Raw genomic sequence first — 15797 nt, 5'->3', positions numbered from 1 at the left:
ATGGCACATACTTACTAGGAATGTTGTTTTAATGAAATACCACACTCTTAGAACACAGCACTGCATTTAGTAAGTGCCATTATTCTGATTTTTGTTTTCAGACAGGTGCAGTGTGCTAGTAGTGATGGACAATTTCTTTTTTAGCTCTTTTCTGTTCTATTAGCCATTATTTATTACGTGCCAGGCAAGCTAACAGTGGTGGCTAGAATGTTCCCATCCAGTAATCTAACAGCAGTTAAGAGACACTTGCTTCTTCTCTCTGCGTAGAGGTCACTGAGGTAACAATCGGTACCATTTTATTGAGTGTTTATTTTTTACTGGTACTGTACCAAGCCCTTTACACATATTACCTTATTTGGCATCCACAGCCACCCTATGGGCATGATACTGTCCTTGTATTAAAGATGAAGAAACAAGCTTACAGAGAATAACTTTTCCAGGATTGAGCTGCTGGGACCAGGGCAGAGCAGCAGGAGAGAGTCATTATTATAATAGCTGTATTGTAAGGACTCAGTATTGTGATTGTATAAAGCACTTGCTGGATGCCAGGCACTGTTCCCGTGCTCTACATCCATTAATCCCCTTAATCTCACAATGGCCCTGTGAGGTTTGATGGAACCCATGGCTCCAGAGAATTACTGGACAGGGATGGTAGAGAGTTCTTCCATTGCAGGCTCTCAGGAGCCAGAGTCCTGTTACACACACAGCTTCTTTAAGGGGCAGAGAATAAAACTGCCTGAGATAAGCTCCTGCCAGGCAGGGGCAGCTGGAGCCCAGGTGTGTGGCTGTCCCTCTCCTGACACCACAAGGTGAATCTGTCCTGGAGACACAAAGCTTCTCTCCATATTCCCTCTCAAGTCCTTCCACAGAGGGACTGACCTGCACCCTGTCCACACGTCTTTCCCTGTTATGACTGTAGGAAAGTTCATTCCTCTTTTGTGGGGTACTTGAACTTGTTATTTGGCAATGTCTTCATTGTGCATTATCTCCATTACCCCACCACCTGCACTATTCCTTTCTTTCTCTTTACTTCTTTCTCTATCCAGTGCCTACTGGTATCAGTTAAATGAATGTTGAATGAAGAATGAGTAGAGAGGCAAAAAACCATTTTGTTATACCAATAGTTCTTTGCGTCTTTCATTATATATCACCAGCTCATGCCACAAGCAACCTTTCTGTCTGATTTATGCCTTTTTATTCCAAGGAAGTATGGTTTTCTCTCTTCGTTGATTGATTCAATAATTAATTAAGCTCTCACTGAGCTGAGGCTCATGTGGGCCCACTTGGGGCTTGTTGTCCTGGGCATTGGCTTGATGCGTAGGAGGATGTGAGCAAACAGACACTTTTCCTGCCCTCATGGACTCTATATATAGTCTGCTTGGGTGAGACAGACATTAAACAAGAAATCCCTGCTGGAATGCAGGCTTCATGAGGGTAGGGATCTTTGTCTGTTATGTTCACTTTGTCTATTAATGTTCACTGCTATATCCCCAAGCACCCAGCACAGTATCTGGCATGTAGTAGACACTTAACAAGTATTTGTTGAATGAATGAATGAACAAATAAATAAAAAGTAAATAAGTTACACAGAAAAATAGAGAAATACAAATTGTAAGTGCTCTGAGGAAAATTCTTTGCCCTAACTTCTAACTTCAATGCTAAAACAGTTAATATCTCCAAAACTAAATTGCTTATGAAAATCAAATGAGATAATTTATTTAGACGGGTTTTTAAACTATTAAATGCTAACAAATGTACATGTTCATTTTCTACCTCTTGTAATGTAGCTATGTTAGTGCAAAAGTAATTGTGGTTTTGTACCAGCCTAATAGATAGTGGTTTTAATAGTTGTCAGTAGATCCCTAACACTCCCTGCTTCCCTCTTAGCAGTAAGTCTGGGGTTTCAAAGGTCTGTTCTGATCTTTTAGCAGTGCTTTGCTCATTGTGGGGACCCACTGAATATCTGTTGAATAAGCAGAAAATTGACATGGACGTACTTAACATTTTTGTATCCTCACAACCTTTCAAGAATTTTGAGGTGGTACAAGAGTGCCACCTACTGTTCAAATATTGAGAAACACAATAGTTAGTAAATAATTTGGGGTTCGAGCATTTATTCTACCATCAGTATATGTTGGTTGCAGGGAATATTTACGTAGTACTTTCATATGTATTATACAACTTGAGCCTCACAAAGATCCTGGGAGGTAGGTTTTTCTTAATCCCATTTTATGAGTAAGTAAATTGAAGTTCTTTATTTCCCCCCACTTTGGATTGGTAATACTTTTCCCTCCCATTATTGAATCCTGGACTTTTAACAACTTTAATTTCCAGTGTGATCTTTGAGTAGTACTCAGAACTCCAAAAAGGGGTTCCCTATGGTTCCTTGTCATTCTAAGGATTGAGGATGTATAATATTAGTAATAATCCAAATAATTATTGCTTTGTTATTCCCTTATCTGTATGCCATTTGATTTTGGACCATCATCATTAAAAGAGACCTGTCTTTCTGTCCTTTTCTTTTTTCTTTTTTTAATTTTTTTTTTCTGTCCTTTTCTTAAAGGCGATCTAATTGAATGTCGTGGGCTCTTTTCCTAAAAGATGATTCATAATTCCCTAACGTATCATTGTGTGAGGTTCAGAACTGCCACTATCTGTGGTGTCTGAGGACTAGGACCTACATTTCTGAATGACTTTGATGAGATGAACTGGTTTGATGATTGTGGAGATAGAAAGGGAAAAAAAAATTTAGCTTTACATTATGAGGTACATTAAAAATTTCAATGTGGAACATTTATAGTGGAGATCCATGCATTTGTGATCTCCATTAGGACTTGAAGCTGGTTATAATGTCTACATGTATTTTGTGTGTATGGAAAAAGGAAATTTCTCATTGAAGCTGACTTGACAAATATTTCTCTTAAAAATTGTTTGCAGCATCAGTGCCAGCAGTAGTTCCCAAGGGCTGTCTCAGCCATCTACCCAGACGACCCAGTATCTGAGAGCCGACACACCCAATAATGCAACTCCTATTACCAGTAAGAGTTAATTTAATTCTAAACGTGATTACTAAAGTGGTCTGTGGTCTGTCCGTCAGAGGTACTGTATAGTCAGTTGCTTATGGGAGGTGTGTACCATACTACGTACATAGTATCTAACGAGTGCAGAAGGCTTGATCTTTAACTTTTGCTTTCTAGAACATTGAAACATTCTAAAATTGGAGTATTAAAAATAAAATTTAAGTTTAATTGCTAGATTTAATTTTGCAGAGATTTCCATAGACTAATTATATTAAAAGGACTACTAAATCAGTTTTGTATAAATCCAGAAGGAAGGTTTTCAGGTAATCAGAATAAGCCATTGAGCTACATTAAGACAGAGACTTGGATTTTAATGAATTGTTTGATGGTCTTACCAGCTGTGGTAAGGACTTTTGCATTGTTTTCTAATCATGATAGGATGCTAGCTGCCATCAGCATTGAGAGCATGGGATCTGATTTTCTTTTTTTTTAACAGGATTTTAATGAAAGTTTTTACACTTTAACATGTGGCTGTTCAGGGGGAAATAATCATTCCTGGAGTATAATGTAGGCATAATTAAGACTCATTCACCATACAAATAAGAAACAATGTAATCGTCAAGATAGACGGTGGGTTATAAGTCAGGGCCCCACTCAGTGATGCTATTGATTAATTAGATTCTTGTTGGCAATTAACTGTTACTTTCCTTGGGCTGACATTTACTCTTTAGTAAACTGATACTAAGAAGTTCTGTTCTTCACCCAGTGCCCTGTTGAGGTCTTTCAATACTGTTCCCATTATAAAGAACCAGGATTCTTTGGAGAAAGGGATAACTCCAAGACTGGGTCAGGAATGTACGAGATAAACCTGGGACATGTTGCTGAACCAAAAATCAAGGAAGCTGGTCCCCAAAATGGAACAATTTAAGCATCTAAAGAATAATGACAGCAATGGGTTGTAACATAAAATGTGGAAAAATCCATGAGTTTGTAATGATACTTTTTTAAAAAAATTGATCATTATGAGAGGTAACTGAGGCACTCTGACACCTGGCTGCATGAACTGTGTTTCAGAGTAACTAGATAGTGCTGGTGAATGAGGCAAAATATTTCTTTACAGAAGAGTCCCAGCTAGTAAATAGGGAAGGAATGGTAGTATTAGAAAATCACATTTGCAACCCCTAATAAAATATTTGATTCATGAAAAGATCGTTAATGTTTAAAACCCTATGAACAAAGGGAAATGGGAACTTTACCATTTGAGGGATCAGACTGTCACGGCCTGAATCCACTAGTGAAATAGCAAGCATCACAAAAAGGAGGACAACTAAGTATTTTGCATTCCTAGATGTGAGGCACCACCCATGGAGTATTCTTGTTTGCCCATCTTCCTCCAACCATTAGCCTGTAACCTGGATCTAATCAAGGTTGTAGAACTGATTTACAGTTTACAAGAAATATAGGGATAGAGGAACAAGTTAAGTGATATTTGAGGAAGCGGATGCCAGATATCCTCCAGGATAATTGACCTGGTTTCTTTAATAAGACAGTGGCAAGAAAAAGAAAAGGGCATTCTAGATTAAAAGAAATTTAAAAGAAGTAACAGCAGTTTATCATCACCAACAACAAAAGAAAATATGTGCTCTTCAGGAAAGATGTGAAAGTAGTCCAGATACTATTCAGCATACTACATCATTGCTTTTAATGTTTAGATGTTAGGCTTTGCTCATTAGAGTCAATTCGTGACTGTGGATACAACCATAAAGAGGTAGATAATTCAATTATTATATATGCTAAAAGCAAAATGCTTTTTTAAAAAAGTCAGTGAAAATACATTTATTTATTAAAACTTTTTTACCATCAATAAGAAATTTTCTTGTTTTTGTGGATATTACCTTAAATAGATAGATAATTCATTTATTATATATGATAAAAACAAATAACTTTAAAAACTCAATGGAAATACATTTGTTTATAAGTAAAAAAAGAGAAAGGAACAGAAAAATATATTTGAAGACATAATGACCGGAATTTTCCAAAACTTAACAGACCACAGATTCAAGAAACTCAAGAGAACTCCAGGAGGGAATAAACACACAAATACTCACACACCGAGACATAGCTTGATCAAACTATTGATCACTGGAATCAGGTGTTGTCTGCAGAATCCATCCGTTATGAAATCTCCCAAACCCTTTTATGTAGTGCTTTCAGCAGCCATTGTTGGTCATTGTTTAGGTCTAATTCTTCAGGGATTTTTCTTCCCGATATCTACCAAAGCAAATAAATCATTAGAAATAGCATTCCAATTCCCCCTTCCTAACATGAGATCTTCCAATTTTTCTAATTTTTTAAATGAAAATTTTAATTTATGGCTAGAAATTTTGTTGTTGCTTTCATCGTATTAAAAATGGGAGTTAAGGGAACTGAAAAATACCAACCTCACAGTGGTATGACTAGGTTCTACGAATATCAGAATGATTAAATTAATTATATATTTTGTTAGAAAAGATGTTTTTACAAACATCTCTTCATTTGAAAAGTTCTTTTTTTAAGAGACTATATTAGAAAATCTTTTGGGAGAGAAACAGTCTATTAAGAGGGATTAAATTAAATTGCATGAATCAAAGCTTGTTTCACTTGGCTGAAAGGCAATTGAAGTGGTGGTAATGTAATATTACCTTTAGTGTTTATTTTAAATTCTGCTTTTTAAGATTTTGGGGTAGGTGGAAAAGTGTTTCTTTAAAATTTAATGTAGCCTTCATAAGTAATTTCTCCCTGTTCATGTGTGCTTTTTTCCTTTAATGGTTCTTAACATTCATTCATTCCCATGACTTTAGTTCTGAGGTTCTAACTGGTCTATTTGACCCTGATGCCTTAATAAGGGTATTTATATTTCTTGGTTTGGCTTTGTTGGCTCCTCAGGTTATCCTACCTTGCGCATAGAGAAGAACGACCTGAGAAGCGTCACTCTTTTGGAGGCCAAAGCTAAGGTGAAGGATATAGCAATATCCAGGGAGAGGATAACTCTAAAAGATGTACTCCAAGAAGGTATTTATGATCTCAAAGTCAGGTTTCCAAGGAAGATTTAATGTTAACACTATAAAAACTTTTTGTTTCAAATTTTAAGAATTTCATGTCATTTTGTGTGTAAGGATAGAAAGCAGTGCTTTCTGTACCTTTATAAAACTGATTTTCATTTCCCTGTCTTTAGATCTTTAATTGGCGTTAATACAGCTTTGGTACAATTGTTGATTTTCAAGTATATTAAAGCATATTTTTAGTGTTTGTTACCTTTGAAGTATATTTTCTATTTAGTTCTTGTTTAAAGATGATCACTACTTAGCAGGCTTCTTCAGTATGCTCCAAGTAACGTTCTCTGTGACAGTGTGGAGGCTCTTGCAGAAGTAGCATGCATGGGCTTTGAAGTCATACCTAAGTTACAGTCCTAGTCCCACGATTTATTATCTGTGTGACGTCGGGAGTATCACTTAATGTCTTATATGTCCAGTTTCCTCTCCTGTAAATTCTGACTACATTATCTACTCTAGACTAGTTATGAAGATTAGATGAAATGATGCACGTTAAATGAACTAATACATGATAGGTGTTTGTTAGATACCAGGACCCTTCCTCTACCTACTTGCTGGTCCTTGCTTTCTTTTTTGAGTTTTAGGGTATTGACTTGGGGAGATGCTGAAAGAAGAAGACAGACATTAATAAAATATTTCATTCAGTTCTTTAAGTAGTTAGAGATTTACTTTTTTCTCCCTTCCGTAATTTCATTTGGAATGTTTTGATGCATAAGAGCTATCTGAATTCATCTTTTGGTTGGGTTGCTTGTAGGTCAATCACAGCTGGGTGAGGGGCTTGAACTGTCCCCAGCAGCAAATGGAAATTAACAGAACTGTCTGTTTTTCAATGTATGCGGATAGTCCATTTCTTTCCTTTTTCGTTGCTCTGAGGTTAAGCCTTGAAAGTCCTAAGTGCCTCTGTGGATGCCCCATTACTGAGCTGCAGCGCTCTTAGCTGTGTCATTAGTTTACTTGGGATAATTCAGAAAGAATTCTCAGATACTTGTGAGAAATTTCTAAAAGCAAGATATTTCATAGTTACAAAGAACTTCTAACAGTCATTAAAAAACAAGATTTGGGTCTTAATCTAGGCCTAGAGTAATATTGTCCACTTATATTCTTGTTATGTTTGTTTAAAGTTACATTGTGCCAGAAAGTTTTGTACTTATAATTTTATGAAGCTTATTATATGATCTCATTAATTATTATTTTTTATTTTAGGTACTTTTGGGCGTATTTTCCATGGGATTTTAGTAGATGAAAAAGATCCAAATAAAGAAAAACAAACATTTGTAAAAACAGTTAAAGGTAGGAATTTAACCCCATACGATTTCCATAATGCTTTCCTGCTTAGGCGGTTCGTCCTAGCAAAATCCTGCCCCACGTTCTCAGTGTGTGCCACACCTTGAAATCAGTCCATGTTAATTTAGCTCATAGGAGGCTTTTTAGGAGATTTGGTTCTTCTCATTAGGGTATAAACAAATAGAAGTTTGATAAATTAAGACATTGTACATTTAGTAAATATTGTTCAGGCTTCTAGTTAGATTATATCAATTTGACTTCATTGTTGCTATATCTAATATGGTGTTTTTCCTACATTAAAATTATCTGCTTTTTTTTTCTTAACATTGTTACTAGTTTTCCCTCCTCTCTGCAACCCCCCATTACTGAGGACTAGAAAGAAAAAAAAATGACCTCCATGCCCACTGTGCCTTATGAGAATAGCCACTGCTTACCTTCCTCTTACCGGCCCCCTTTGTATTTTGCTATTATACACAATGCTGCAGAAAATATCCATGTGTGTATTTCTTGGTGTACCTTTGCAGGTATAGCAGTAGGTAGAATTGCTTCCCCAAGCGGTGTTTACATTTAAAATTTGGATAAATATTGCCAGATTATTTTCTAGAAGGTAGCACTAGTTTTATTTTTCATGAACAGAATTTTTCATAAACCTATTTTCACATATGTACCTTTTGGAGAAAGGTATATACTTAATTTTTCACTTACGGATATATATATAATTTTTTTAGTTAGCCATTCCCTATCAGAATACACTAGAATATTATTTATATATGGCTTATTCCCTATTAGTGGTAAATTAGTAAGATCTTTTAAAACATTAGAATTTTAATTATTTATAATTGATGATTGTAAAAGCTGAAATGATTCTTAGTTAAACTGTCTATATGTAGTAATTTATAGGGTGCTTAATGTCTACCAGGATCTGGCATAAGTTGAGGTGATAAGATACTAATTTTGGAAAAACAAGTTTAGCATTTTGAAAACAAATTGAGGGCAAAATTAAATTCAGTTTCATGAGTAGGAGGTGACAGTCTTATGAAGTTAATTTATAAGAACTTGTTTCTAAATTTACTTAAAAGAATTCATGGAAAGCATGAAGGATTTATGTTTACTGTTTCCAAAAATTTGGGTTGTACTCATCTATCGTGTTTCCCCGAAAATAAGACCTAGCCAGACCATCAGCTCTAATGCATCTTTTGGAGCAAAAATTAATACAAGCCCTGGTCTTATTTTAATATAATATATAATATAGTATCATATGATGATATGAAATGAAATGATATGATATGATATGATATTGGGTATAATATAATATAATACCAGATCTTACATTAATTTTTGCTCCCAAAGATGCGTTAGAGCTGATGGTCCGGCTAGGTCTTATTTTCGGGGAAACACGGTATTTAAGTTAGGTTCCTTTTCCTGACTAACTTTGAAGGATATTGTACATATTTCTCTTTATAAATGTAAATTTGAACCTTAAGTTTAATAACCACTGCCTTTGGGTGTACGTCCCCATTTTTTAAAGGAAACATTTCTCCTTAATTCTAATGTTACTTCTGGGGTTTGTAAAAATTCCATGGACTATTTAGAACTGGGCTATTATTAATTCTGAATGAATCTTAAACTAACAAAGGAGATTTTTGTACAGAATTGGATTGAAGGTTGGAAGAGGGGAAAGAAGGAAATAATAGTGATAAGAAAACACAATGTAGATACTGGACTGTTTCACGAGATAAGATTTCTCTTTCCGTATACACTTGAATTGCAGTCACTTGCTTGTTTCTACTTCTTACTTCTGTAATTATAATGTTCTCTTTGAGCCAGACGGAAACAAGAGAAAGCACAGTGAGTTCTTACCCAAAACATGGTCAAGGTTTGCTTGGGAAACAAAGAGGAAGTGCATGACCATAGTCCTTGCCTCTGAATTGTTAGAGTACTCCACATGATATCTCTCAGATTTATTCTTTTGGAATGTTATTTTTATTCTTTTAATTGAAGCTACATAGAGCTGAGAAAGTTCTTTTCACACATCTGTGTGCTTCGTTGCATGCTATACAATTAGAAGTGCAGTTTAAAATGCAAAATAAGTATGCTTTTAAACGATCATTGACCTTTGCTTTTAGGCATAAGCAGAAAATTGGAGTTTGGCTTCTTAAAAATTTCGTAATTTTGCACAGATACTTAATAGATATTCCAGTATAAATTTTCAGAGATGGAAATTAGGAATCTGAATTTCACAGAAAGAATACTGTGACATTGAATTTCATAAAATAAATGAATTAGTTGAAGATTATTGTTGTTAAGTTCTTATTTTCTTTACTAGCTAAATTTTTGTAACTTGGGAATTTTTTTTATCATTTTGTTCTTTTTTGTAACTTTTAGAATGTAAATTATTTTATAGTATTCTTTTCAAATGTATACATCTTGATACCTTTCAGGTATTTAAAATTAAAAGACTAGGACTAGACTGGGAAAGGAATCCAGGAAAATGATGTTTTTCTTACTAAATGGATAAGGTTATTTTTTCTCCAATTTAAAGTTTTCTTAGATCATCTTGTTCTTAATAGAACATGCTTATCAAAGTTAAGGACTTGAAAAATATTATGCATAAAATGACACATTATGAAATTACCTTTGTTTTACTTGGATCTCTGTACCAGTTGATGGGAAGGTAAACTCTTAACAACTGGGTGCAGACCTCCAACTATTACTAGTTTTCAGTCCTAAAAACGTCCTACCAGCCCCTAAACAGTCCTGGCTATAATTTTGTTAAAAATTATTTAGATTACAGAAATAGTAATAAAAGCACATTGCACCATTTACTAAATGATCCTAAATGTTAAACAGTTTTTAGACAACTACAGTTTATTCCACTAGACATTGGTTGAAGCATCTTTTCCAAAGAAGTACCAAGTATTTCAAGTCCTTTGCTTTTTGTCCACCCATTTGACATTCCTACAAAAGTCTTAACTAAGTAAAGCTGTCTGGAAGGGGGAGAGGGAGTGGTTCCTTCGTTTAGAGTTGGAAGTAAATGAAATTTGTGATTTCTCAGCTTTGACAGCTGTACTTCTAAGGAGTGAATGTGATTTGTAATCATAGTGCCTGAGTTCAGTGGTGTGGATTTTACTTCAACATTTTACTAGGTAGAAAGCTAGGATGTGGAATTTTTATCTTTTTCTCCCTCTTACTGCATTGATCAGAAGCTTTAAAATTATTATTACTAATTTATTGTTGACAAATTGGTTTCTTTGAAAGTGTTTTTAAGGATACACTATACTCTTAATTTTGTTTTTGATATCTACAAATCATTTTTTTAAAAATTGACACTAATTTTTAATTTTATAATGAAATGTACTATTTATTTTTATAGTAGAAACATTTTTTTTAAACACTGGAGAAATGCCTCTTCATTTTTTTTCTTACTGATTTGTATGAGCTCTTTAAAGGAGGAGGACAGAAAGGAAATTAGCCCTGTATGCCTATAGATATTTTTCCAGTCTGTTATTACTTTCTATACTTTGTTTATGTAACCTTACTTAATTTCTAATTTTTATGTAGTCAAATTTATCCTTAATGGTTTCAGTTAATGTTGATGTATTCAATGAGATACTACCTACTGCAGTATAATTTTAGGCTAGACTTATTTAGATTTACCTGTGACTTACAATGAAAATTTACCTTATATTCTGAGGTAACTATTTACTTATAGCAGAAAATATCAATGTCATATATGGTCTTATCATTCAAGACAATGTCTTTTTCTTTATGTAGATCAAGCTTCTGAAGTTCAGGTGACAATGATGCTCACTGAAAGTTGTAAGCTGCGAGGTCTTCATCACAGGTGAGGATAAACCACCAGCATTTAAGCGTTAACTTGGTAACATTGCATGTTAACATTATTAGTTTAAGAACATTCTGATGTATTTTAAATTGAAAGCTTTTTGGTATAGCTCTGTTTTTTTCCTGAATATAAAGTGAAATGCATATGCATTGCATAAAATTTAAAAACACAGTAAAATATAAGGAGCATGTAAGCCCACATCTGGATAATCATAACTAAGTGTTCGAGAAAGAGTTTATACATATTTATGTGCATATTTCCTTTTAAAAAATAGGGTAATGATATGCATATGCTAAAAAATATTTGTGAAATTTTTTAACGTAGAGAAGACTAAAGACAAGAATAATAAACATGAATAAATCCACCTCCTAAATTCTATGTTAGAACATTTTTCCATTTTTGTTTTATGTATGTACATATATGTGCATCTGTCATATCTCTAGATAAATGATAGATAGATATTTCTGCATCTAGAAATATTTTAGAGTAAATGGGACATCTCAACACTTTCAATGCATTTCCAGTATGCATTTAAAAAAAAAAAAAGATAATTTTTTCTATATGATTACAATACTATTATTATCTTTAACAGGGTTAACATTCTTCTTGATATAACAAAACAATGTATCTAACTTTTCATGTCAGTAACTATGAATTCATGTCCACATTTTATTTAACCAGTCTTTTATGGTTAGGTCATAGTATGATTTTTAAACAGATAACGTGTAGTTCTTTATGAAGAGATTTTTTTAAAAAGCTTGATTTTCAATCCTCTTCACAGAGTTATAACAAAAGTTTCTCCCTTCTAAACCAAAAGGGGAATATAGTACCACAGTGTGTAGCAGTATCAATATTGGGCCAACATGGTTGTTTTCAGCACTGTATAGAGTTAGCTTAATTTGTGGCCTGAAAATTTGGTCACACATGTTTAAAAAATGGAACAGTGACCATCCGTATTGGAAGATATTTATAGATTTATGAAAAAAAACAGCGAAACATACAGGAGGCATCCTGCCTTTTAATTTCTCTGTACTTTGAGCAGTAACTTGAGTTCTACTAAAAAATGACTACACAGAATTTTATGTTTGAACTTTGTGTATTATGTTATGTTATATTATTCCTGGTCTTATATAAGACCGGGTCTTATATAACATAACACAAGATGTTATATAAGACCCGGTCTTATATTATAGTAAAATAAGACCGGGTCTTATATTAATTTTTGCTCCGAAAGACACTGATTATCCCGCTAGGTCTTATTTTCGGGGAAACACGGTACTAGTATGTAATGTTAACGTAGTACTTAGGTACCTAGCTACTATTCTTACACTGATAAAAGGTCTGCACCACTTCGGCACAGAAGTAGGGGCAGGGATACATGTAGACAAAGCCAGGATTTTCCCAAGAAGCAGTTTTATATTCACTGTTAACCCAGTCTTTGGCTGAAAAAAAGTTCAGAGCAAGCATTTGCAGCATTTTCTCTTGTGGCTTTAAGCGCTAGGGTTTTCCAGCATCCTACCAGGATGAATTAGCAGCCCCACTACCGTTAGATGATAGAATGAAGTGACATGCTGAATTGGGTTATTTTGATACTGGACATTCAGTGATTGGTAAAAGTCTTTTAAAGACAGATCGTGGTTAATTGTTATTATTTGGCTATAAAGCGATACCAGGACTCCTAGTTTTTAATGAGCAAAAAACATTGTCAGTATGTGGAAAGTATGTTGTTCTTTCCACTCACTCATTTTTAAGGGGACTAGGACCTACCACCATTTCTTTTTGACCCCTGATGGCTAGACTACTCTCAGTTGTATTTACGCATTTGTTTGTCCATTCATTCTAATTAATTAAGTGCCCATTTTGTACTTGGAACTCTAGGCATGAGGGATAAAAATGAAACAATGATCTTCAGTGATCATATAGAATTTATCAAGGAAACTAAATACACTTAGCAAGAAATGACACTTGGTTTTAGATTTTACCTTTTTAAACTAGTTAATGTAATTCCACAGGTAAAACATGTTTACTTCATGGTTTAACATTCTATGATTAAGAGTTGTAAAGTGTTGAAATATTTTAAGGCATTTTGAAATTCCTTTCACTCCTTGTTTCCACTGGAATTTGTGAGAATAATTTTTATTATAAATTACAATAGCTGTATAAATAAAAGATGGCCATCAATCTATTTTAGTTACATCAGAAGTGCTTCATATCAAAGTATTCTGAAGCTATTTCCACTGGTAGTTTAATTCTCTGTTGGCCCCCGGGTACCTGCTGGCAGGCTCTTCTGCTGAAAGCTCACCGCTCTGACTGCAGGTTCGCCCACACTCGGCAGGATGGATAATGGATAAGTCCCCACAGAATCTACCTTCCTCTATCTTGTTCTTCTCTGCAGCACCTGCTTCTGCTCTCACCCACTCTTCTTGTAGATCCCAGACCTTCCTTTTTATCCTCCCTTCCTTTATAAAATGGGCAGAATGAAGAGCAGCCATTTGTACTTGGAAACATTTTCATGCATCTTGTTACCTTTCCCAGAGGGCTTTTAATCCTTTGATGATAGAATTAACAATTTAATCTCATGTAACGAACTTACTTTGCCTGGAGAAAATGCCTTAAAGTCTGCTCGGTGAATTTTAGTCACGAGGGAAGGAGCAGAGAAGTAATTTTGGGGTGGTGGTAAAGAGATCGGGAGCTCTTCACATTACCCCTGAAACTGTGGTATGCTCATTTAATCCTGAGTGCAGACTTGTTGTAGTCATTTTAGTGTGAAAAGAGGTGCTGTCCTCTCTTCTGTACTCCCTCCTGCTCCCCTGGGAGGGAATGTCCAGTTGTCCCAGGGCAAGCGTAATGATTTTAGAATTAGATAAAGATTTGAACTTTTTTCTTTGTGTACTTGCTGTTTGTCCTTGACAGATGACCTAACCTCTCTCTCTTTCCTCATGGGTTTCCTGTAAAGTAGGACTAATCGCTGCCACTTGTAGGCTATAAAGCTGAGGTTACATCATACAGGTTTACCTCATTTTTCCTGATAGTAGCTCCTGCACAGCTTAAAGGGAGCCTGCAGCTTTCTCTTGTGCACTGTTAGGCCACAATTATGGGACAGTGGTTTAAAAGAGGTACATGCTCAATTGAGACATTTTAGGAAATACAGAAAAACAAGATAGACAACTCAAAGACAACAGTTCTTAACTCTTGGCATATTTCTATGCAAAGGTTTTTGTTATTTTTTTGTTTTTTTTTCTCTCCATATCTGTAATTGTCCTGCAAACATGTGAATTTTATATCTTGCATTCCTGTAAAATCGGTTTTTACTCATATTCTCCAAACATCTTCTTTGTGACCATTTAATTGATACCTACTTTCCTATTGTTTTTAGGCGAACTGTTTACTTCCTTTTGGACTTTTGTTTGCAACTTTTTGCTATTAATGTTGCATTAACTGCCCTTGTTTATGTAGCTTCCCCCCCCCCTTAAACATCCTTAGAAGCAGAATATGCTAAGTTAAGGAATACAAATGTTTTTAAGGCTATGTTATTTGTGTGTTTATCAAATACTTATTAAATGCTTGTTTTCTGTGGTATAGAATACAAGGCATTGGACGTAAAAATAAGAGTCCATGTTAGTTTTTGCCTTAGAGGAATTTTCAGCTTAGTGGGGAAGATGAGGTAATTATGTAACAAGTTACATAACCTTGGGAAAAATAAACAGTTATTTCCAGATACCAATAGAATAGGTGCCATTAGGCAATAGGATGCAATGTATGTATGTGCGCCATAAAAATTAAAAAAGGAACAAAATTGTTTACCATATGCTTAGCTGTATTTGCACATCATAGCAAAATTTTACGGTTGGTAGGATTCCCATGGTAGAGGTATGGAATGTAAGGCCAAGAGAGATGATCTCAGACAGTAAATGGTAAATTTAGGATTTAGACATCAGATTCTAAATCCCATTTGACCAGCTAAGGACTTCTTGGCTTTTGTGTCAATTTTAGCCTCTTAGAGGCCTTAATTATATTCTTGTCCACAGTCTGCATTAGGGCTCTTTTTTTAAGTGTGATGATGGACAGAGTGGGATATTATCATAACATGCTCATGGTCATTTATTTATTTATTTTTTTAAATTTGTTTTTGTCCTGCGGGGGACCCTGCTCACTCCGCCCTTTGTCGTGCGAGGCGGCCTGCAGGGTCTCAGCTCCCGCTCCCCACATAAGAACGCAGGATGTGGCTAGGCCAAAAAGGAACACCCACGGAGCCATAGGTAGGGGAGTCATACCACTATGGTCTCAATGGAGGCTCTATAGTCACATAGCCTGCAACCTGCTGTCTGCTTCTCTGCCTGCCAACCCACCCACTGACTCGACTCTCGAATCCCGACTCACCAACCAGTGCAGCCACGGCAGTTGTATCAGTGGCTAATTGGCTAACTGGTTACAGCTGATGGTCAATTAGCCGCAGTTGATGGCCATCTACTACCCGAGCCAGCACCTTTCCACATGAGGCCGAGAGCCTGGAAACTGCTCTCTGGGATTCTGTACCCACAGTTTTTTAAACTTTTA

The 15797-nt window shown here is 35.2% G+C and overlaps 1 protein-coding gene across 2 annotated transcripts in view; it reads left to right on the top strand.

Annotated features, from left to right (window-relative positions):
- The window catches only part of RYK (receptor like tyrosine kinase), an 85542-nt gene that overhangs the window by 47310 nt on the left and 22435 nt on the right, over positions 1–15797 (top strand). The window contains exons 7-10 of one of the 2 annotated variants that reach the window (XM_088798339.1): positions 2938–3038; positions 5946–6071; positions 7316–7402; positions 11171–11240. In XM_088798339.1, the coding sequence (XP_088654465.1) occupies positions 2938–3038; positions 5946–6071; positions 7316–7402; positions 11171–11240 (384 nt within the window). Of the gene's footprint in view, positions 1–2937; positions 3040–5937; positions 6072–7315; positions 7403–11170; positions 11241–15797 lie in introns of both variants that reach the window. The other variant, XM_088798338.1, reaches the window with a different exon arrangement.

Source organism: Rhinolophus sinicus, chromosome 5 (assembly GCF_057876585.1).
Source record: "Rhinolophus sinicus isolate RSI-liver-muscle chromosome 5, RSI-T2T, whole genome shotgun sequence".
Classification (NCBI taxonomy): Eukaryota; Metazoa; Chordata; class Mammalia; order Chiroptera; family Rhinolophidae; genus Rhinolophus; species Rhinolophus sinicus.
Note: the sequence above shows the minus strand (reverse complement) of the source record. Positions and strands in the feature narration are given on the sequence as shown.